At 42.3% G+C, this 25,344-nt stretch overlaps 1 protein-coding gene across 4 annotated transcripts in view; it reads right to left on the bottom strand.

The window, feature by feature from the left end:
- The window catches only part of ITGB6 (integrin subunit beta 6), a 115,007-nt gene that overhangs the window by 40,481 nt on the left and 49,182 nt on the right, over positions 1–25,344 (bottom strand). For 3 of the 4 annotated variants that reach the window (XM_069982788.1, XM_069982789.1, XM_069982787.1), the window contains exons 3-9: positions 20,200–20,279; positions 16,096–16,300; positions 14,945–15,191; positions 12,854–13,019; positions 12,251–12,412; positions 11,266–11,361; positions 302–391 (exon numbers count right to left, since the gene is read on the bottom strand). In XM_069982788.1, the coding sequence (XP_069838889.1) occupies positions 302–391; positions 11,266–11,361; positions 12,251–12,412; positions 12,854–13,019; positions 14,945–15,191; positions 16,096–16,300; positions 20,200–20,279 (1,046 nt within the window). Of the gene's footprint in view, positions 1–301; positions 392–11,265; positions 11,362–12,250; positions 12,413–12,853; positions 13,020–14,944; positions 15,192–16,095; positions 16,301–20,199; positions 20,280–25,344 lie in introns of those variants that run through there. The other variant, XM_069982790.1, reaches the window with a different exon arrangement.

Here is a 25,344-nt window from a genome sequence, read left to right on the forward strand (position 1 = left end):
TCCAATCAGAGAAAAAAACAAAAAACAAAAACATTTTTCTCGAATATATTACAAAGATTCTTACATTCGTGTGTACTATTGATCTATTCAAAATGTATTGAACAGACTGTGATCATCTAAGACCCCACTGAATTATCAAGGGCAGGGGGCTTGCAATATAAGATGGGGAAACCTGAGTGAACATGCTCTTTACTTGACACAGAGGATGTGTGCTATACTTTAGCAAATGAATACAACATTCAAGCTATACCTAGATAACAGTAGTCAAATATAAAGTCGTATAATAATATAACATTCTTACTTTGTATGCCGATAAGATCAGCTGTAATACATTTCCTGAATCTTTGTTCAGCAATCCTACAGTAGCTCCGGGTATGAGTCGGGCGTATTTCTGTAATAAACAAAGTGAATATGTTAATCCCCACCTTTAACATGGTGACGTCACTGGTCCAAACCTATAGGCCAGTTCCAACTCTCAACCTCCTCTTTATACAGGTACTGTATATGTATTTCACATACACAGTGGGTGTGACGTTCCGCAGTAGTACCGCCACCAGTTCACCGTTTAGATATAAGCTCGGTCCGTTATCAGGGTTATATCAGCCCAGAAGTGTGTAGCGTGAGCCTGAGAACATGGACGTGTTTTCCCATGAAATGATAAAAATGCAGCAAAACTTACTCTATAACATGGTGACTGCAGGACGTTCTGTGTGTCAGGTTCCCTTTTAGTAAAGGTGGTCATATACTTTACATAGCTGTCGTCTCATTTAGTGGATAGACATGCCCCCCCCCCCCTTTCTCAGATGCCATTTCTGTCAGCAGCTTATCTCCTACCATATGATGAAATACAACATGCTGAATATATCCTTCTTCCCCTAAGATCTGCAGCCAGGAGAGAGGTGTGGACACCCCCATCCACATTAGCTGGTTCTACTAATTTGTAGGGGTACCTTAAATGGCTTATCCAATATTAGAAAAACATGGCTACTTTCTTCAAAAAACAGCGCCACTCTTGTCCTCAGGTTATCTGTGGTATTACAACTCATATCCATTCACATCAATGAAGCTGAACTGCAATACCACACAGAAACTGAGAACCCACAGTGGCGCTGTTCCTATAAAGAAGCAGCTATGGTTTTCTAATCCTGGATAACCCCTTTAACTTCATGACCCCGTGCCTATAATATACAGTATGTGATAAAGTTTACAAACAAACAAGCTTTGTGATCACATATCTGGACGTTCCTTATTCCTACTGCGATTGTACTTTGTACTATAGTACGGTGCTGGTCTCTGAAGCAATACCTGAAGATTCTTTCCTGCCAACATTCCTTGAATATTATCCCTATGACATTGTTACTGTTTGACTTGGAGCTTTGCCTGCAGTCACATCCAGGCTACTCACAAAAGGCAAATATTTCTTAATATTACAATGTGTCACCTGCTCGAGCTGTCCGTGTAGGGATCGCTGGACTTACAATGTATCCAGTTTCTTCTCTTTGCTGGAGATCCTTACAGTCTGGTAAATACCATCATATGTTTCAGTTACGCTATGGATACATTGCAACAGATGCTTCTACAAATATCCCAGTACTGTAATACCTTGGTTTAAGAGCGTTTTGGTTTAAGAGCTCACAGTTATTCAAAACTGTGACTTGGTTTAAGAGCATTGCTTTGGTTTAAGAGCTTCCTGTGCTGGCTGGGAGTGCGAGTGGAGGAGGGGCATGGTCTGCATAGCGGGGTCTACAGCCCTGTACTCTGACCCAGGAAGTCTCCCTCACCTTTCAAATCATAGCAGATCCACTTCAGGCTGGGGCCCGCATCAGGGGACAGGACTGTGGGGGGAATCTCTCCATAGCTGTAACCCCTCTCTCCCCGGATAGAGAGTGCTGCATGTATGTGCCCACATCTGTCCTGCTCATTCCTTCATACTCCCTGCAGTCTCTGTCAGCCCTTGTGTTTCCCATCCTCTCCATTACTGTACAGTAACTTATAATATCACATATTCTGCTGTTTCTGAATGTTTGTTTCATCAGTTTTACATGTTATTCAGAATAATAAATCATTATTTTTAGGGTGTGGAACCAATTGTCAGCATTTCTATAATTTCTTATGGGAACATTTTCTTTGGTTTAAGAGTGGATTTGGATTACAAGCACGGTCTTTGAACGAATTATGCTCATAATCCAAGGCACCACTGTATTTCACCGTCCCAGTACTATTATAGGAGTTGTCAGTGACAGAGGATTCTATATGGCTGGGTTCACACTATGCAAAAAGACAGTGATCTTTCATACTCCCTTCACGTCCACAATCTGTAAATATATACTTTCCTACTGTGAAGGGTCTTGGTCCTTGGTCCTACCTGTGTGGTCTTGGTCTCGTCTCCCCCTGCCTCTCGTTCCGCACCTCTGTATGCCCTCACAGGACCCGTTGTTATTGCGCCTGTGCCGTGGTTGTAATCCCCTGGCACCGTTGCCGTGACAATACGGGTCAGCACTGCCACGTTGCGGGTGACGCTGTGCGTCGTCCACGCCCTCTGTTTGCGACACACTAGTCCCTGCTCCACCTCCCATGTCTGTCTAAGCAGCCTCCCATTGTCCCTGCACCGTCTCCCATGTCTGTCTTCTCTGCTTCGGTGCACATGTGCCGTTGTGTGCCATAGCGAATGAATCCCGTGCAGGCGCAACAACGTGTTAGACTGGCCAGAGAAGACCGGTCGCGTCATTGCGCCTGCACGGGATACGTTCGGGCACAACGACACACAGAAGAGGACTCAGGACGCGGACGGAAAGAGCGTAAGCGGGGGGGGGGGGGGGGGCGTGATGGCCACAGAAAAACATGGGAAGCAGTGCAGGGACAATGGGAGGCGGCTCAGACAGACATGGGAGGCGGGGCAGGGACAAGCGCATTGCAAACACAGGGTGTGGATAACACGCAGCATGAGCCGCAACGAGGCGCCGCTGACCAGCAACGTCACCGCAACGGCGCCAGGGGGTTACAACCACGGCGCAGGCGCAATAACAACAAGTCCTGTGAGGGCTGACAGAGGGCGGAACTGGAGGCAGGGGGAGACGAGACTAAGACCACACAGGTGGCGCTTCACCTGGGCACGAGTGCTCTCGGCCCCGCCTCTTAGACACGCCATTTCCCTTAACATCTCCTCAACCAGCGTGAAAAAACATAACAGAAGAATGGACTTCACATAAGCTACAAACAGGTATAACTAGTTGGGGGGGGGGGGGGCAGTGGGTACAGAGTCGCATTAAGGTAGACAATGACTTGTCACTGACTGATCGGTACCAGCATGGCTTCAAGGGTCCTGATCACTTGTCCTGGTGGGGGTAACCAACTTACTTCCGTCCTGTCTGATTTTTAATCTGTCCATAGCGTCTTCTCTCAAACAGAGTCTGTGTACAGATTGCCAATTAAAAGGGTACTCCAGCGGGGGGGGCACTTTTTTGCTTGACCGGGGCACCGGAGCGCCACGATGCAGGACCCGCCGCTGGAATCGGGGAGGTGAGGGGACGTCTTTTCCCTCAGCCACCTCGTCCCCGGTCCCAGCGAAAAAGTGCCCCCCCGCTGGAGTACTCCTTTAATTGCATAGCATTAATCAGTATATGCAATCAGAGGATTGCATATATAAGTCCCCTAAAGGGCCTTTTTTATGCAATATAAAATTTGAAAATAAATAAATGAAAAGTTTTAAAACATATTTAAAAAAAAAACCTAGAAAAATATGCCCCAATAAAGATTTATATTACCCCCTTTCCCATTATACAAATAAAAATCTGAAAAAAAAAAAACATATAAAAAAGAAACATATTACATATCATAGCCTTCTGAACTGTCCGATCTATTAAAATATAACAATAATGTTCCCGCATGGTGAAAAGCGTAAATGAAAAGAAAAAAATAGAAAAAAAAGTACATGTGAGGATTGCTGATTTTTTTTTTCATATATGTTATGTTATGTATTAGAAAAACATAACACCCCAACCAGCCCTGTAGGTGGAAAAAAATGCGCTATGGCTCTTAGAAGGCGGGGAGGAACATTGCTTTTATTTGACCTCAACATCTGGGCATCAATGACCTCGGTCATGAAGGTGATAACAATTGGCGTCACTGTGCAAATAACGGACATTATTTGCGCAATGACGCCCGTTGTTATGAAAGACGTCAATAATTTTGACATATTGTGAACTTAGCCTGTAACTATAAAATCTATAGTGATAAAAATCATATCTATTCAATAGAAAACCAAATAAGTTGTGATTATATATATATATATATATATATATATATATATATATATATATATAAACAGTGGTACCTTGGTTTAAGAGTAACTTGGATCAAGATTGTTTGGCAAGAAGAGATCCCAGTTTTTCAGAATTGTAGCTTGGATTAAGACCATCACTTTGGTTTGAGAGCTCCCTGTACTGGGTGGGAGAGGGAGTGGTGGAGGGGTATGGTCTGTATAGGTGGTCTACAGCCCTGTACTCTGACCTAGGAAGTTTCCCTCACCTTCCAAATCATGCTATACACACTGCTGTATGGAAAGGTTTCTGTCACTGTCCTCCTGCGCAGCTCTGTCAATCTCACTTCCTGATTGGTCCATGCTTAACACACACCCCTCCCTTATTGCTGTCATGTGACCACACAGGCCTCTGACAGCAGCCCTGCTTCTCTTTTCTAGCCTGTTGTACTACGCTACTGCATTATGGGGATCTGTAGTTCCATCCTGTATCTACAAACTGCTGCTGTTTCTTCAGGTTTATGCATTATTTGTTTAATCTGTTCTACACGTTATTCAGAATAAAAAGAATCCATATTTTTGGGGTGTGGAACCAATTGTTTGCATTTCAATTATTTCTTATGGGAAAATTTGCTTTGGTTTAAGATTATAAACATGGTCCCGGAAGGAATTATGCTGGTAATCCAAGGCACCACTGTATATATATTTGTAAATTTTTTGTGTGTATTTTAGTGTATTTATTATTTATAGATAGAATTTTTTTTCTTTGGCCCATATAAGGACTTTACACTTCGTTTTTTTTCCCGCTATGCTGGCAGGCTTCTACATGCCAGCATATTATGCTTGTGCTTGGAAATATGCACAGGCTCAGCAGGATTCCTGCCAGTGATACTGTCTCCAGGACAAGTGGAATTCCTCCCTTTTACAGGGGCTGCAGTCACGCACTATATGACTTAAACACTGAAGGAGTAAAAGGGGAACTCACAGCAGGTTAGACAGCCGTTGTTGTGCAGTTTGTAGTGTAATCTAGATATAGAGATAAGAGATATACCTTCATCCTCAGCACCGCATGCGCAATAGGGAAATATAAGCAGGTTAGATTCGTCAAAGTTCCCCTTTAAAGGCAATGTGTTTTTATGTTGAACATATTTTTATGTATTTTTGGTATATTTGCTCTCAGCTGCCACCTCTGTCCATGTCAGGAACTGTCCAGAGCGGCAGCAAATCCCCAAAGGAAACCTCTCCTGCTCTGGACAATTCCTGACACGGACAGAGGTGGCAGCAGAGTGCACTGTGTCACAATGGAAATAATACACCACTTCCTGCAGGACATACAGCAGCTGATAAGTACTGGACAACATGAGATTTTTAAATAGAAGTAATTTACAAATCTGTATAACTTTCTGAAACCAGTCGATTTGAAAAAAAAAAAAAAAAAAAATCCCGTTTGGAGTACCCCTTTAAGTGTCAGGTGATAATGTGGCTACAGTTTGGTTTGGCACAGATAGCGTTTAATTTGTGTATTTTATTTTTTACGTATTGAATTTTTTTTTCTAAAGAAAAATCCCTGTCTGTGGTGTCAGTCGCTATACAGTATGTATGGTTTATTATGCAGCTTGGACTAGCATTGAGGCATCCATGGAGCCTCCCAGGTACCAGGGATAGCAGCCCCCCTAATATCACCCAATCACATATCACTTAATTGCTGGGTTCTATAGATGCAGCCCCATTGTCATGGCTTCTATTCTTTACATGCTACTCTTTGTTCATGATGGGGTGTTCTGCCATGTAATTACTGACATGTCTGAATGCCGTCTTATGGCAATGGTATATGGCTTTAAATACTCCTTATCCACATTATTAATTACAATGTGCTAAACTATGCTACACACATTCTAATATAATGTTACCTCCTATATATATATATATATATATATATATATATTTCTTTTTTTTCAAATCTGTATTCCAAATTGTTAAAGGGGTACTCCAACAAAAATATTTTTCTTTTAAATCAACTGGTGCCAGAAAACGCCAAAGATTTGTAATTTACTTCTATTTAAAAATCTCCAGTCTTCCAGTACTTATCAGCTGCTGTATGTCCTACAGGAAGTAGTGTATTTTTTCTATTCTGGGGATTTGCTACTGCTCTGGACAGTTCCTGAGATGGACAGAGGTGGCAGCAGAGAGCAAATATACCAAAAATACATAAAAGTGTCAGACTGCAAATAATATAACCCTTCATGCAGAACTTACAGCAGCTGATAAGTACTGCAAATCTAGATATTTTTACATAGAACTAAATTACAAATCTCTGGCACTTTTCGACACCAGTTGATTTAATTTTTTTTCCCTTTATTTTCATATTTTCACCTAAAATATAAGCTCATCACATGATGTCCCGCTGCTGGGGTTCCAATCTGTCAGATATACTCTAAGGGTACTATTACACAAAGTGATTTTTCGACAATCAATGATTAACGATAAACGATCTTAAACAACGGCTATGGCGAACAACGTGAAATCGTTCGCTCAATTACACGGAACGATGATCGTTACTTATGATCGTTCTTGCGGTCCTCTTGTCGTCGCTATTGCGTTTGTTGCTACTTCGAACGACCAAACGACGTCTTATTCCATGCGAACAATCAACGATAAAAATAGGTCCAAACTCTATCAAACGACTGACGATTTCTCGTTGGTCGTTTAATCGTTGTCTCCTATTACACAAAACGATTATCGTTCAAATCAAAACAATATAACGATTGTACCGTACCGTGTAATAAGGCCCTAAGACAAACTCCAGCATCAAGTGTTTCAGTTCTCCTACAGCACCCGCACAGGGTAAATGCAGCATTAGGCTATGTTCACACTATGTAAGAGACAGGCCGTTCCGTGACCCGGCTGGGTCACTGAACGGCCAGTCTCTGCAAAGATAATCCCGGCCCGTAATGCAGTACCGGCCGGATGATCTTTATGGCCGTAGTGTTTTGATGCGGGTGCATCAGCACGCGCCCACATCAGCACTCCTCACAGTACACCATGAAGCAAGCAGCCGGAGCCGCTCGCTTCATTGTGTAAACTGACAGGATTTCCTACGACATGTCAGTTCTTTGCGGCGCCGCACGTGATCCCAGCCGGAGCAAATACAATGAGTATACGCTCCGGCCGGGATCCCATAGAACAATAGGTATTGTTCCACAACGTGCAAGGTACGGCTGTTGTTGCCGATGGCAACAACGGCCGTACTTTTACGTAGTGTGAACATAGCCTTACACAGTTCCCATTAGTGCAATGTATGGACATTTGAGTCATCCAGAGCCATCATAAAATTATCATTTTAGCTTTGCTCTGTCTCTGACTAACAGAGTGCTGAAGGCGGACCTCCTCTATTAACTCAGATTTCTCTAAACAGACTATTTAACAATTTTTCTTAACCAGAAAAGTCCTATAAATGTAAATCTATAATACAAAGAATTGCTTCAAGCCAAGGTTGACCAGTGATTTAAAGGAGTATTCCCATCTCAACAAACATAGTTATACTTGTAAAGATAACTTGTTTTTGCAAATACATTCATTTCGCAAACTCCCATTGTTGACAGTTTGTTGTCTAGGTTACCAACCACCACTCTGCTCTAAAACCAGTGGTCTGGCTGATGTGCATAGATAGATAGATAGATAGATAGATAGATAGATAGATAGATAGATAGATAGATAGATAGAAGGGAAAAAACATACAAAAAAACTATGGGGGAGATTTATCAAACATGGTGTAAAGTGAAACTGGCTCAGTTGCCCCTAGCAACCAACCAGATTCCACCTTTCATTCCTCACAGACTATTTGGAAAAGGTGGAATCTGATTGGTTGCTAGGGGCAACTGAGCCAGTTTCACTTTACACCATGTTTGATAAATCTCCCCCATAGTGTATTTATACTGTATAATAAATATAAATATGCAAACTATAGCTATATATTCACCAACCAGACTACTACTTTTAGAGCAGAGTGGTGGTCGGTAACCTAGACAACAAACTCAACAAAGGGAAGGGAGGGAAAGAGCAGCATATCAGGAGCAGGAGACGAGCTTGCTAAATGATTGAATTTTAACTGGAGGAGTCCTACAAAAATAGTCATATTAGTGGGGATGGGAATATTCCTTTAAGAAAATGTACAAAAAGCAGATTCTCCTTGTAAGATTTTTTCCAATGACAGATGACACAGCAACAGATGTAAAACACGATAAAATTTTCAATGCCGGGTGCCAAGTTTGTGACATATCAAACATTAACCATATTTTTCTGATTATTGTTTCCCATTCTTTAAAGTAAATTGAACATGACATCTTATGTACAAACCACATCTGCTCCATGGCTGCACTTCCATATGTCATTCAAGGCGCGCTAAGAGAGGGGACAGACAATAGGGGTTTTTTTCTATTAAAGAAAATGGGAAGTTTTTTTTTTCTTGACTCTATGATAGAGGAAGAATATATATATATATATATATATATATATATATATATATATATATATTATTTTAATTTTTTTTACTGCATGAATGTCTGTAAAACCAAATAATGTAGCAGTCAGATTCATCAACTTGCTAGGCACCCTGTGATGAATCTGCCGTAGCCCAAAACAACTCCAGGTTGTTCCTCTGAGTAGTAATAAAATATGCAACTTTTCTGGTGAATCAACTTATGTGAACACACTCCTAAGGGCAGCCATTCCGATCAAACTAGTGATAAGTGAAGGTAATAGTGTAGATTTTCTTGCTAAAAAGGCACAAGTCATTTCTCCAAGGAAAAAAAAAAAGTTTTCAAGTCAACTGGTGTCAAAAGTTTATACAGATTTGTAAATTACTTGTATTGCAAAATTGGAACCCTTCCAATACTTATCAGCTTCTGCACATCCTGCAGGAAGCGCTGTATTCTTTCTAGTCACAGTGCTCTCTGCTGCCACCTTTGTCCATGTCAGGAACTGCCCAGAGCAGTAGCAAATCCCTATAGAAAACCTCTCCTGCTCTGGACAGTTCCTGTCTCGGACAAAGGTGACAGCAGAGAGCACTGTGTCAGACCGGAAAGAATACACCACTTCCTGCAGGACATGCAGCAGCTGATAAGTACTGTAAGTACTTGAAATTTTTATTAAAAGTAATTTACAAATCTGTATTACCGTCTGACCCCAGTTGATTTGAAAACATTGGGGGAGATTTATCAAACATGGTGTAAAGTGAAACTGGCTCAGTTGCCCCTAGCAACCAATCAGATTCCACTTTTCATTTCCCAAAGAGTCTGTGAGGAATGAAAGATGGAATCTGATTGGTTGCTAGGGGCAACTGAGCCAGGTTTACTTTACACCATGTTTGATAAATCTCCCCCATTGTTTTTCTCCAGAGTGCCCCTTTAACACAACTCATGCCATGACAGGGTCCATTATTACAACAAGAAAATCTTCACTATTCACTTCACCTGTCCCTGAACTGATCTTTATGGCTGCCCTTAGGAGTGTGTTCACATATGGTGATTTTGTGAACATGCCCTAAGGCCGCACAGCTGTATTCTTTGTACAGAGCAATAACAGGACACCCACAGGCCTCACTGTGCATCTGTAGGCCTCTGATTTCATATGAGAAAATACAAAGGTTCCACTGCCTGCCCAGAACATTGCTGACATAGCACATCCTATATAGCACCATACACAGAGGGTAATGGATTCTGTCTGCTGCCATACATCTCCCTGCGTGTGAATTAGACCTTAATGGGAGACAAGACTTATGTTCAGTAAATATGAGGCCTTGGGTTATTTGTATTTTTGCTTTTCTTCTGTTCTACACAACGCGAGCAGCTTTACTGATTACCGCCGCACAGGAAATATTGCTCATTATATTCTCAATTCAGTTTAGACCCAGCTTATCCCAGGGAAAAACACCATTAATCAAAGGCTAATGCAATTCTACATATTAAATCACTGTGCAGCAGGCTAGATGCACCCGAGCAGCACACAGAGCACGACAACTGGAGCTAGCCCCGCAGAATGGATAATGCACACTGGACTAAATCTAGGTTACTTACCATTAGAATAAAGGCTGGTGCTGAAATCTTGAACCTCTCTTCATGCAAATATCTCTTGCATAAAATTAAATACTTAGTATTTTGTTAAAATCAGGAAATAATAATAATAAAAATAATAATAATAATCATCATCATCAGCAGCAGCAGCAAAAGACAATACTGACAGTAGTTCTCTGGTTTTGTTTCCTCCTTAATGTTAAGAACATACTGGATGCGCCTATATATAAAGAGGAACATATGTATAGGCCCCCCTACCAGTGCTAAATGAATCTACCCATATATATCATACAATGTATAGCATACAAGGAGGGGACCATGGCTATGTTCAAATGGTGACTTTTAGAGATGAGCAAACCAAATCTTTTGAACGGAGATCCGTTCAGAACTTTTTTCGGAAAGTTTGGAAAGAGTTTGTAAAAATGGCGACCGCATATCTAAAAAAAAAAAAAATGGTGGTATACTCACCTGGTATCGCTCCTGTTGTCCTACTATGGGTTTCCGGTTTCTCCAGCCTGGTCAGCCAATCACTGACTGATTGAGATAGGATAGCGCCACGGCCAATCACGGCCTTGGTGCTGTCCAGTTTCAGTAAGTGATTGGCTGAGCAGGATTTTGGCGAATACAGGGGGCACCAGAGACGGGAGAAGGAGGATACCCAGGGACAGGTGAGTATAGATGAGTAAACTTTGTGAACTGCACTAAAACCGGCAATTGTTTAGCAATTTTAGTTTAAAATTCAGTTTGGACAAACCCTGACTTTATGTCAACGTTCAGTGAACCTGCCGAACCAAACTTTTGAAAAGTTTGCTCAACTCTCGTGCCTAGTTCAATATGCACAGGCTTCTCCATAAAAACTCAATACTCAATTTTGCCTGAATTATCAAGGGACTATAGAATCTAAAAGTACTATGTAGACAACTATTTTGCTCTTACCTGATAGAGTGGGACTTCTTCTTCCGTAACAGCAAAAATGAGCAAAATGTTATTCTCCACCAACTTCTCTATCAGCTGCCCGAGGGTTGGGTATTCCTGGAAGAGGCAAATAGCAAGACATATTCATCCAATGTTTATAAACACTTCTTTGAGACTTAAAGCGAAGTACATCAGGTACATCATTTTAAGATTTTAACATCAACAGACTGGTGCTGGTGCCGGGTTTTAACATCAACAGGCTGGTTCTGGTGCCAGGTTGCGGTGCCGTGGTCCTTTTTTTTAACCGGTCTATTTTAGGTCACCGGCCCGGCCTGAAGCACTGGAAGCTGGCTGTACCGCCCCCAATGGAAGGAAACCCACTCCCCTCTATGTAGCGGCTCCATTAGAATCCTTTTTTTTTTTTCTAAAAAAGTACCGTAGCACCAGCATCACCCGTCTATTGGTTTTCAAATCTTAAAGTGATGCACCTTCTGGTACATTCACCTTAAGTTCCTTTACCCCACAACTGAGCTGACGGCTTGTGTATATTGGGGTTATTGGGATAGGAAGCTTTTGGCTGAGTAAGGCTATGTTCACACTACGTAAAAGTACGGCCGTTATTGCCATCAGCAACAATGGCCGTACTTTATGCAGCGTGGAACATTGCCTATTCCTCTATGGGATCCAGGCTGGAGCGTATACACATCGTATACACTCCGGCCGGGATCCCATGCCGGGCCGCAAAGAACTGACATGTCAGTTTTCTGCGGCAGCAAGCCAGTGAATTGCGGACGTAGGAAACCCTGTCAGTTCACACAATGAAGCGAACGGCTCCGGCCACTTGCTTTATTGTGTGCAGTGGCAAGTTCTGAAGCGGGCGCACGCTGATGTGCCCGCCTCAGAACACTGCGGCCAGAAAGATCATCCGGCCAGTACTTAAGTACCGGCCAGGATGATCTTAGCATTCTTATCCTATGAATCTAGAGCAAATAAAACCGCACTTTACCTGGGCAGTTGACATATAGTATTCATTACTGCTGTCTAGGTGGCATTGGCAATCATTTGGAATCACAATCCCGGCCAGTTTGCTATCCATGCCGTAATGAGAATCTGCATCGGTCACGAAAACCAGCAAGTGCAGTGATCCGTTCCTCCATCCAATTCGATCCTATGATACAAAAGAAGAAAAACACAAGTAATGATGTGACTCCCGTCAGTCGTCGGCTGCGCATCGTGATTACATGTAGCGATGTGCAATTGGTGGGTGATGATTTTAGGTCTAGGCCTAAAGCAACGATCAGCCAATGATCGTTTCATTGGCTGGTCGTTGTCTCTATTACACAGAGCGATAATTAGCCACATCGGGCCGATTCAGCCAATAAGCGCTCCGTGTAATAGGACCCTAACAATATGTTCCATATGGCTCATGTAAACATTGTCTCTGACTGGATGTCTCGAAGGGGGAAGCAGGGGAAGACGGACTGAACAGCTCAGACACAATTTTCTGGGTCTTCAGCAGAAAGCAGTAGGATCAGAACTCGGGGAAGGAGACAGAAAAGGTAATAACAAGTATGAAACAAATTGTCAGTCTCCGGTGTCAGCTACTTACTTTGCAAACTGCTGCCTGCATGATGGCATCGAACCCTCCTTCGGGTGTATCAATATTTGCCGTTATTCTTTGCTTTTTCACCATGTTGTTAAAATCTTCTGTATTATGTGTCAGTGATAAAACGTGTTTATATCCAAAGGTGGGTGCACAGTCTAAGGGCACCTCACTGTAAAAAGGAAAGAGCTTTTAGTCACTTGGCATGGTAACTAATATGGCACTTTTGTGGCCAGTTATTGACAGTGAGCAATCCCTTGTGCCAATACCCCCATGAGGATGTGCAGTACAGTGCAGGGCCAGGTGGTGGGGGAGCAGGGAAGGTAAGTATTTTTCGATTTTATACAAACCTTCACAAAATGATTTATAAAAATCATCATATGCACCATATGCGCAAGTATATAAGAGGGTATTATAGAAACAGGGGGGGGGGAGAGATTTATCAAACATGGTGTAAAGTGAAACTGGCTTAGTTGCCCCTAGCAACCAATCAGATTCCATCTTTCATTCCTCACAGACTCTTTGGAAAATGAAAAGCGGAATCTGATTGGTTGCTAGGGGCAACTGAGCCAGTTTCACTTAACACCATGTTTGATAAATCTCCCCCAGGATGTTTATATACATGTCATGTCAGGATCTCAATGCCGAGACCCCCATCACTTTCTAGATATACCCTGAAGAAGTGCTCAAGAGCGAGCTTCACTCCCCAGCCACCATACTCTGCAAATCTTGTTTCTCCCTTGAGATCCGAGGGGGTCTCCAAACTGATCAAAACTTTTGACCTGTGTAACATGTAAGAAGTCTTTCTAATTTTCTCTTGTGGTAATGGTTTGGCACATCACATACAGCTGTATAGACTGTTAGAATTTTTTTTCTCTTTTTTGCCCATATATACAGTGTATATATATATATATATATATATATATATATATATATATATACACTCATTACCACTATTCCTGCACTATCATCTGTTTTATCCCACCTCTGCTGCATTCATTACTGAAGCAGGGTCATGTGACCACTGTACAGCTTCCATCTTGGTTTGCAGATTTCAAACTGCATTCTCTTCCTGTAAAATTTTACCCATGATTTGTCAGCACAGCATCACATGGGCAGCTAGAGCCAGTTCCTTCTCTGTCTGCTAAGAAGACATTCTAATAATCTTTGTCTCTACATATGCCTAACTATGAGAGTCCATAAATCTACAGTCAGGGAGGCTGAACTGTCATCAATTCCATTAGAAATCTGATAGGGGCTGTATAATCCTCATCATAAATAACTATAATGAGAGTTTCTGTCCCCCACCTGTGGAGAGCTTGTGGTGGAACTGCCCATGCAGTTTATTCATATAGGAAATATTGCTATTTTAGACCTCACTGGGAGCACAAAAACACATGTAGTTTCTAGGGGGGTCATTGAGAGATCACATGACTTAAGTGAAGAAAAGGATTTCAGGCAGTAACAACTAAATAAAAGTTAATTTATAAAAGTTGAAATATATACATTTGGCTGACTTGCTGCATAATCCAGAAAGTCTGCTGACCCAGCACCTGTTTCCAGTACTGCATTGCAATATAATGTGGAAAATCAGAAGTACAGAAGTAGAATACTGAGCAGAGAGGAAAATGTAGTTCTAACTGGGCTCGACTAAAGTCCATGTGTTCCCTATGAAGTCAGGTAGGACAGCTTATCCTTCTAAGACATGGAAGGGGAACCTTTAGCCTACCTCCACTGAAACCATCCTGCCCCTATACACTGTATACTGACATATATATTGGATAATCTGGCACCTTACAGCAATAAAAACTACTGCACTAACTGTAAAGCAATAGAAAAAGAAGTAATATGATTACTCTAACATACAGTAAAACTATTATATGCCGTCATTTATATTCCTTATGAAAAATACAACTAGGCCTAATTTTTTATTTACAGGAAGGGAAAAAAACGTATGTCATTCTGGCACAGGACGCCGTCTTGGTTTTGTCATTGTGCGATAAGTCACAGATTAGTAACACATGACACGCTCCTAGAATTAATCCCAGTCAGCAGTTATAGGAACATCATGATTAGTAAGGGTGAGTAAGTTCTTACTGGCAGGGGTTCTGTTTAACCTCCGGAACGGTCTTAATATAGGGAGAGACCGGCTTTTCTACAAATGTCCCGAATCCCAAACGGAAGTTACTAGTGAGGTCGGACATTTCCTTAGAAAGCGTAGATCCCAGTTGTTGTATGGTTGCCAGATCATCGGTCATGGAGCCAGAGAGGTCCATTAAGTAATATAAGTCTACTGGGTAATCTTCACTTTGACGGACATCAACTTGAAAGGTTATTGGTTTCCCTGGAGGAATTAATAGAGAGTTAGAATAATGTTAGAATAATAGCTTTCAGTAGTAGTAGTACTGGTGCTGGGTTTATACAGTATTAATCCAATGGCCAATCCCATATTATATAGCACTTCCTGGCTGAAAAATGGTACAGTATATCAGACTAGATTATAGGATGACGGAATTGCACTCATAGAAGTTATTACAGCAAATATGATAGCATTAACCTGGATCTACTTGTAAGACAAGGGGAGAGATACATTCGCCAATTGTGTAGCTAAGGAGAGTGACAATACTTATCAGCAGATTAGATGTCTTTTACCTTCGTCCTCAGCGCCCGTTTCCATGCACTTAGTCGTTTAATTCTCAATCCGTTAACACTGTTAGGAGCACTGCCCGCCCTCATAGCGTTGATCTGCTGAGCGCTGGCCTGCTCCATTGCTAATCATTAGAAGGGGCGGGACGGCAGGGGCTAGATCGACACTTTGAGGGCAAGGCAGTGCACCTAATAGCTCTCCAGTTCTCCAAACGGTCTTACAGGACCATAGGGTAAACAACCGAGTGCACCGGAAGGTAAGAGACATACCTTCATCCTACGCACCTCCTGCGCAATAAGGACACATCAGCAGGTTAAATTCATCTAGTTCCCCTTTAAAACATTCCTCTGCTACATAAGAAAAAAGGAATTGAAGAATGTGCTGAGGCTTATCGCAAATGTGCTGAGGCTTATAGCAAACCAAGTAACTCAGCGGCGTAGCCAGGGAAAAGGGCGGGGCATGCTATACTAGTCGTGCCTCCTTAGGGGCGGGTATCAAAATTTTTTTTTGTGCCATATTTTGGATATTTTTATACAGGGCAAATGCAGCTAATTTTTGCCTTGGTGACGGAGAGCCTGGCTACCCCTAACTCATAGCTTACCTGGCCTGAGTTTAAGAACAAGCTTCTGTGGAGTGATCTGTGTTACATGATCACTGCTTTTCTGAGCTCCTTCTGTTAGGGGATTATTTTTCTGGGTTTCTACCTTAGATATGGGAAATTCAATGTTGTTGGCTGGGCATCCTTTGAAGAGCAGCACTTCAGGGGTGTCACAACGGGCTAGGACTCCCAAAGGACCTGTAAAATTCTGTTCAAATAAACCAATAAACAAATATAGTATAAAAATCAGAAATGATTATAGAAATAAGATATATGATCAAGCTCTATGGGTACATATTGTGTTTTCTGTTCACGACTAAAGGTTCCCATAAACATGCGATTGCCATCAGATCGACATTCATTTGGCCAACAGCTACAGTATCTCTACTGATCCTGCTATACATATCAACAAATGGTTTGGCATAATGGTCATGTGTTCTTAATAGAGAGAGAGAGGAAGGGTAAGCCGCTGCCAGACTTCTCTGGTGGCCGAGAAAGACAGAGGAAAGAAAAAGGAAAGAAAGAGGAGAGGAAAGAAAAAGGTGAGAAATGGGAAAAAAAGAGGAAAGAAAAAGGAGAGAAATAGTAAAGAAAGAGGAAGGAAATAATAAAGAAAAGAGTAAATTAAAGTAAAGGAAAGAAAGAGGAAAGGAAAAAAAAGGGAAGAAAGAGGAGAGGAAAGAAAAAGGTGAGAAATGGGAAAAAAAGAGGAAAGAAAAAGGAGAGAAATAGTAAAGAAAGAGGAAGGAAATAATAAAGAAAAGAGTAAAGTAAAGAAGAGAGGAAATTAAAGTAAAGGAAAGAAAGAGGAAAGGAAAAAAAAAGGGAAGAAAGAGGAGAGGAAAGAAAAAGGAAAGAAAGAGGAAATAAAAGAAAAGGAAAAAAAGAGGAAAGGAAAAGAAAGGAAAGGGGAGAAAGAGGAAAAGAAAGAAAGAGCAAAGGAAAGAAATAGGTAATTAAAGTAAAGGAAAAAAAGATTAAAGGAAAAGAAAGGGAAGAAAGAGGAAAGGAAAGAAAGAGGAAAGAAAAAGAAAGGGAAGAAAGGAAAGGAAAGAAAGAGGAAAGGAAAGAGGAAATTAAAGTAAAGGAAAGAAAGAGGAAAGGAAAGAAAGAGGAAAGAAAAAGGAAAGAAAGAGGAAAGAAAAAGGAAAGGAAAAGAAAGAGGGAATAAAGAGCAAAGGAAAGAAAAAGGAAAAGAAAGAACTAGGGAAAGGAAAGAAAGCAAAGGAAAGAAAGAGGAAAGAAAAAGGAAAGAAACGAAAGAGGAAAGGAAATGAAAGGTAAAAAAGAGTAAAGGAAAGAAAGAGCAAAGGGAAAAAAGAGGAAAGGAAAGAAAGAAGAAATAAAATGAAATAAAGAGAAAAGGGAAAAAAAGGAAGGGAAAAGGAAAAAAAAAGGAAAGGGAAAAAAAAGAAGAGGAAGGAAAGAGGAAAGGATCCAACATGCCAGACAATTCTGTCCCTCAACATAATATGTACGGAGGCCTCCAAACATGTTAGATTATAGGCTGCTCCAGCTCTATCCTGAGACCCCACAGATGCCCCACTCAGCAGTGAGACCAAGGGTCATGTCACAAGTTTTTGTAAATGACATTTAAACAAAAGTTGGCCAAACACGTCACTGCTAAGAAGTTTGGTCAAATGTATAAGGTATATTGGCCTCTACTGACAGATGATAAAGGTGGAAAGAAGGGTCAAGCGTTCAGGATTTTTGCTGCCTAACCCTTTTGTTCTTGGAGTAATAAGCTGGTGCCTAAGCTGCCTGGCTGTGCCTTACCCCTCTTGTCCCTATAGGGAACACATGGGAGCACCATAAGATGGATCACAGCCTACTTTTTGCCAGTATTCTAACATATACCGCCGACTTGCTTCAAGAAAACTCTACATAATCGGGGCTTATTGCTACCTCTCCCTCTGCACAGGGATGGGGAACCTTTGGCCCACCAGCTGTGGCAAAACTACAATTCCCAGCATTCCTGGACAGCCGAAGCTTTAGCTTCGGCTGTCCAGGCATGATGAGAATTGTAGTTTTGCCACAGCTGGAGGGCCGAAGGTCCCCCATCCCTAGTGTAATACAGTGTACCAATACAATGGGATGGGGAGGGACGCTATACAGAGATTTTCTGCCATTCAGCTTTTATGATTTTCATATGTATGTAGACGGAAGAAACAAAAATGATAGTTATGCACCCAAAAAACTAAAAAAATAAAAAATAAAAACCTCTCCTCAGTGATCCTAAGCTTTAATGTTCATATTCTATATCGCCATAGGGAATCCCAGCCCTTGATAACTCATTTCCCAGCAGTATGAGGAGATGGTAAGATCCTGCCTTGATGAGGTCTGGACATCTCGGGGGCACTCCTGACTTCCGCCCAGACGATACTATTGATTCATTTTCCATTTATCTCTAAAGCAATCTCGACATCTAATTCTGTTGTATTAGATGAATGATGTTTTTTTTACAGAGGCAGGAAGTGGAGTTTGCAGTGAGAGCCCTTAAATGGCTCAATGAATTCCTCCCACTGTTTTGTCTGGCTGACAAAAAATATTCAATGTAATATAAGCCAGAAAGACGCCGTAATAAGAGCAACACGCCGTATGGCGGCAGAGCTGAACTGTGTGAATATTGGAAAATGCAGAAATAAAAATACAAATACATACGGTATAATAGTCTATAATATAAAGAATACATGTATAGGGGAAATGAGGCACCATGGGCCCGGAGAAGTATATGGTACTGAGGGCCGACCCCTTCCATGGTATCTACTGATGACTTTAGTTCTGTAGTAGGATTATAGACACAAAATGTGATAATCTAGGGTCAAAATGGCCAAGTAGGTTCTAACACACTAGAGGGAAAGATCGCTGAAGACAACCCCAATAAAATGTAATCTTTAAAGGGGTACTCCGGCAAAAATCTTTTTCTTTCAAATCAATTGGTTTCAGAAAGTTGTATAGATCTGTAATTTACTTCTATTTAAAAATCTCAAGTCTTCCAGTACTTATCAGCTGCTGTATGTCCTGCAGGAAGTGGTGTATTCATTCCAGTCTGACTCAGTGCTCTCTGCTGCCACCTCTGTCCATGTAAGGAACTGTCCAGAGCCGTAGCAAATTCCCATAGAAAACCCCTGCTACTCTAAACTGTTCCTGTCTCGGACAGGGTAGGCAGCAGAGAGCACTGAGTCAGACTGACAAGAATACACCACTTTGGGTAGGACATACAGCAGCTGATAAGTACTGGAAGACTTGAGATTTTTGGATAGAAATACATTACAAATCTCTGGCACCTGTTAATTTGAAAGATTTTTATTTTTTATTTTTTTTTGTGAACAACCCCTTTAAGGGTAAATTCACATGGGCGGATATGCCAGGAGTCTCACGCACAAAATCCTCAGCTAATCTGCAATACACGTATTAATAATAATAAGAATAATACGTGTATTGCGGATTAGCGGCGGATTTCGTGCGTGAGACTCCCGGCGGATCTGCCCGTGTGAATTTACCCTAATACTAAACATGAAAGTGGGGGAGGAGGGGGATGCAGCTGCAGTATCTCTCATTTAGGGAGTCAGTGAGACTGCAAGTGTTGATACAGGAGAGGTATTTAAAAAAAAAATTAGGAAGGAAATAGACTCAAAGGGGGAGATTTATCAAACATGATGTGAAGTAAAACTGGCTCAGTTGCCCCTAGCAACCAATCAGATTCCACCTTTCATTTCTCACAGACTCTTTGGAAAATGAAAGGTGGAATCTGATTGGTTGCTAGGGGCAACTGAACCGATTCTACTTTACACCATGTTTGATCAATCTCCCCCAAAATCTGCAAATTACATATATCATTTTCGAAATGCTATGGCCCCTTTAAGAGACCTTAGATCACTTCTTGTGTATAACAGGTTAAAACACGTTCAGCCGTACACAAAGCTTATTAAAGGCTGTACACGGTGGTTTACCCTGCCGCATGCAGAAAGAGTCTGCAAAAATAAAAATACCTAGGACAGCTGCAAAGAAAGCTGACAGAAACAAGACGGCCGCGCCTGAAGCATTTCATGGTAACATAATATAAAAGTACAATTCTTGTCATGCTACACCGGTTTACAGATTTACCTTCTGAGAACACCATGCACAGTGTGGTCCTAACTTCAGGCAGTCTTCACAAGTCATTGTACTTCCCAGAGAACAAGTGCCTAAATCCGAGAGCAGAAGAGACGGGCAGAAACAGAGGAGTGTGTGAGATGAAGGAAGCTTTGGTCGGCAGCAAAAAAAACATTAGATGAAAAAAAAATTCTGAGAAATAACAGATTCATCAGTAATGTTACTGGGATGTATATGGCCAAAATCAATTTTTTTAATATGTTATTTCCTAAGCAAAGTTATACAAATTCCTAATGTACATTGATCATGGGAAATGCACATATATTTTCCTCAATTTAGTAGATCAGACAGGCTTCAATTTCTGTACAAAAAAAAAAACGTGACATCACGACCCGGGCTATACCTGAAGGGTCCAGCAGGGGGCACAGTATATGTAGAGATTATATGTAAAAAATAACAGGGGCCTTCCTGCACAAAACTCAGCTACCTGCCCCTTCCCCAGCTTACCCCCATTCCCCCACTCCTCTATCACGGTCCCTGACGCCTATCTCCCGCCGAACCTGATCAATTACCGCAGAGGAGAGAGGCAGCAGGGACTGCAATAGAGGAGCATTCACCCCGCTGCACAGGACAGGGTATGAGCTGGGGGGGGGGGTAGCTGAATTTTGTGCCCAAGGAAGAAAGGGCCTAGTTATTTTTTTACATGTAATTTCGACATATACTGCGCCTCCTGCTGGAATCTTCAGGTATAGACCGGGTCAGGACATCACTTTTTTGGGGGGGGGGGGAAATTGAAGCCTGCCTGATCTAGTAAATCGAGGGAACTATTTGTGCATTTCCCATAATTAGTGTATATTAGGAATTTGTATAACCTTGCTTAGGAAATAACACATAAAAAATTGATTTTGGCCAGAGTTGTCCTTTAACTAAACATGCTAAGGATACAGGCCCCGAGAGGATTGGTTTGCTTTCAAGATAGAAGTCATGTACCACTTGTATTAGGTGTAACACAGGAGATTCGTTTTTCTTGATATGTTCATATAGTGATTATAGTGGCTGATTGTGTGCTCTACCTCCCCATATAAAAAGTGTAGAAATGCTGCTAGGTCACATAGAGAAAGCCTGTGAGCCCAATTTGCTCCACCCATACAAGGTGATTGACAGCTCTTCTTTCATTAATTTGAAAACAGGAAGTACAGAAAGTTCTGCTCATCTCTGCCCATATACAGTGATTGACAGTTTCAAACTGATACAAGAAGAACTGTCAATCATCTATTGAGTGGGTAGAGGGAACAGGACACACAGGCTTTCTCTATGTGCGGAGGGAGCAGGACTCACAGGCTTTCTCTATGAGTAGGTGGGGGAAGGAGGACTCACAGGCTTTCTCTATGGCGGATGGAGGAAGTAGGACTCACAAGCTTTCTCTATGTGTGGGTGGGGGAAGCAGGACTCACAGGCTTTTTTCTATGTGTGGGTGGAGGAAGCAGTTCCCACAGACTTTCTCTATGTGTGGGTGGGGGAAGCAGGACTCACAGGCTTTCTCTATGTGTGGGTGGAGGAAGGGGGACTCACAGGCTTTCGCTATGTGTTGGTGAAGGAAGAAGGACTCACAGGCTTTCTCTATGTGTGGGTGGAGGAAGGGGGACTCACAGGTTTTCTCTATGTGTGGGTGGAGGAAAGAGGACTCACAGATTTTCTCTATGTGTGGTTGGGGGAAGCAGGACTCACAGGCTTTCTCTATGTGTGGGTGGGGGAAGCAGGACTCACAGGTTTTCTCTATGTGTGGGTGGAGGAAGGAGGACTCACAGGCTTTATGTGTGGGTGGGGGAAGCAGGACTCACAGGCTTTCTCTATGTGTGGGTGGGGGAAGCAGGACTCACAGGCTTTCTCTATGTGTGGGTGGAGGAAGGACTCACAGACTTTCTCTATGTGTGGGTGGGGGAAGCAGGACTCACAGGCTTTCTCTATGTGTGGGTGGGGGAAGCAGGACTCACAGGCTTTCTCTATGAGTAGGTGGGGGAAGGAGGACTCACAGGCTTTCTCTATGGCGGATGGAGGAAGTAGGACTCACAAGCTTTCTCTATGTGTGGGTGGGGGAAGCAGGACTCACCGGCTTTTTTCTATGCGTGGGTGGAGGAAGCAGTTCCCACAGACTTTCTCTATGTGTGGGTGGGGGAAGCAGGACTCACAGGCTTTCTCTATGTGTGGGTGGAGGAAGGGGGACTCACAGGCTTTCGCTATGTGTTGGTGAAGGAAGAAGGACTCACAGGCTTTCGCTATGCGTTGGTGAAGGAAGAAGGACTCACAGGCTTTCTCTATGTGTGGGTGGAAGAAGGGGGACTCACAGGTTTTCTCTATGTGTGGGTGGAGGAAAGAGGACTCACAGATTTTCTCTATGTGTGGTTGGGGGAAGCAGGACTCACAGGCTTTCTCTACGTGTGGGTGGGGGATGCAAGACTCACAGGTTTTCTCTATGTGTGGGTGGAGGAAGGAGGACTCACAGGCTTTATGTGTGGGTGGGGGAAGCAGGACTCACAGGCTTTCTCTATGTGTGGGTGGGGGAAGCAGGACTCACAGGCTTTCTCTATGTGTGGGTGGAGGAAAGAGGACTCACAGGCTTTCGCTATGTGTTGGTGAAGGAAGCAGGACTCACAGGCTTTCTCTATGTGTGGGTGGAGGAAGGACTCACAGACTTTCTCTATGTGTGGGTGGGGGAAGCAGGACTCACAGGCTTTCTCTATGTGTGGGTGGGGGAAGCAGAACTCACAGGCTTTCTCTATGTGTGGGTGGGGGAAGCAGGACTCACAGGCTTTCTCTGTGTGGGTGGGGGAAGCAGGACTCACAGGCTTTCTCTATGTGTGGGTGGGGGAAGCAGGACTCACAGACTTTCTCTATGAATCATGGTAGCAGTTATACAGATTTCTACTGAATTAAAGGTAAGATATGGTAACATGAGAAATAAATTACTTTATGCATCTACTTTAAATGGATAAAAATTCTCTTCCAGTCAAGACCCCAACACACCCATAAGAAATAATTTGCACGTATATAGAGCATAGAATAGAAAGTGGAATTCTAAACTAGTTTTACACATATAAGAAGGCCTCAGGAGGCAGTGCAGGGGGCAGACATAACACCATCTGTCATCTTCTCAGAAATAACACAAGGAACTGGTTCTGCTCCTTTAAATACGTTTTCCTACCAACAACACTCACTCATCACTCATAGTCACTCATCAATGGGATAGGTGATGATTATGAGAGGGTATTCAACTGCTGGGAACCTGACTGATCAGATATGTGTGCTGCTGCCCCATTCAACTATATGGGCCTGACATAGCCAAGTCTGACATAGCCTCAGCTATCTTTTACCGAGCCATAGAATTAAATAGAGTTTAAAGGGGTACTCCAGTGAAAAGCTTTTTCCCAGTAATTGAAACACATTAGAAAGTTATATAACTTTGTAATATGCTTTAATCACTTATCTGCCTCCCTTCCCTATCTTTTCCCCCCTCAATCCCCCACCAGGAAGTGAAGTAAACACATTCTTACCTAATGACTGTTGACCCCAGGAAGCCATTTTGTGACAATGACATCATCAAGAGGGAGGCGGGTCTAAGCCCTTTTAGGCCAGTCTCCCTTTGTCAGATGACACAGGTTGCTCAGCTCTGATTGGCTGAACAAGATGTAAGCCATCTAACAGTTTTAGAGAGTCAGTTAGACGTCACAGGAGGCAAAGTGCATCATGGGAAAGCCCAAACCAGGAAGTAAAGAAAAAATGAAGACACCAACTGGAGCTTCAGGGACCTACAAACAGCGGGAAATTCAAACTGAGACAGACTCAGGAGGGATGGTAAGTGTAAACACTATGTTTGATTGATTGTTTTTTTATTGGTGCCGGAGTACCCCTTTAACTACTGCTCCATTCAGCCAGGGACATGGGACCCCTGTTCTTGTGATCAGTCACGGTCCAATGGTCATACCACCACAGTTTGGACAGGCACCTCTTCACCTATCTGACATATGGGTGATGATGAGTGTCATTGGTGAGAATACCCCTTTAAATTATAACTAGAATGTAAAATTATAATAAGAACCATCTATGAATAGAACCTAGATAGATAAATAGCCCAAATCAGCCAATCAGAGCTCAGCTTTGACTTTTTTAGTAGCAATCCTTGCTCTCAATCTTTTGTCAGTTCCGGATATCCATTAGCCATGATTTCTATAGCTCACTGATACTATTTAGAGTATACAAATATTTATTTGTGACGGTGTAATTAATGTGGTGATAAATTCACATTTACTTCCTCTAAATGAACAGCAAATCCAGGTCATTCTGGAACTTCCCCGTATCTGTCTATTATTCGTCATGTATCAGAGCTGGAACTACACAAAGCTCTTCCTGTATTGGGAAAATAGTCTATTTGGGAGAATTGATGAGCAATAATCCTACAATGAATAAGGGAAATGAGCACCTGTAGGAGAACCAGCTTGGTATAAGCCCCATGTGCAGTATTATGGCTCTTTCATATGTCATATATCTGGAGCTCTGATTCTACAGTAGAATGGAAAAGTACACATGGCACCAAATGGAGTATTCTCCTACATCTTACAATGCCCCATGCTTCTCTGTGCCATGTACATTAAAGGGGTATTCCCCTCAAACATGACTCTTGATATGTTGCTGCCCATGGTGAGACTAACAATTCATTCCATACTTTTTATTATCTATTCAGTCTCCTTCTCCCAGTTCTGAGCTGCTGCTTTTTCTAAGACAAAAATCTGTGAGTGAGCTTTTCTCTCTGTCTCACCTTCCTCTTCCCTCCCTTCTAAAACAGTTGATGTAAACAAGACCCTGGCTGGCTTTATCTGCAACATTGTAGCTTCTTTGTAATGCTGGAAGGATTATTCTGAGGTCAAGTTGTTTATGAACTGAGACTAACCCTCCCAGCATTACAAAGAAGCTGCAGTGTTGCAGATAAAGCCTGCCAGGGACTTGTTTACATTAGCTTTCTCAGAAGGGAGGGGGGAGGGGGAGACGGAGAGTAAAACTCACACACAGATTTTTGTGCATTCAGCAGAAAGCAGAAGCTGAGAACTAGGGTAAGGAGGCTTAATAAATAATAACAAGTCAGGAATGAATTGTTAGCCTCAC

This window comes from Dendropsophus ebraccatus, chromosome 9 (genome assembly GCF_027789765.1).
Source record: "Dendropsophus ebraccatus isolate aDenEbr1 chromosome 9, aDenEbr1.pat, whole genome shotgun sequence".
NCBI classification, from domain to species: domain Eukaryota; kingdom Metazoa; phylum Chordata; class Amphibia; order Anura; family Hylidae; genus Dendropsophus; species Dendropsophus ebraccatus.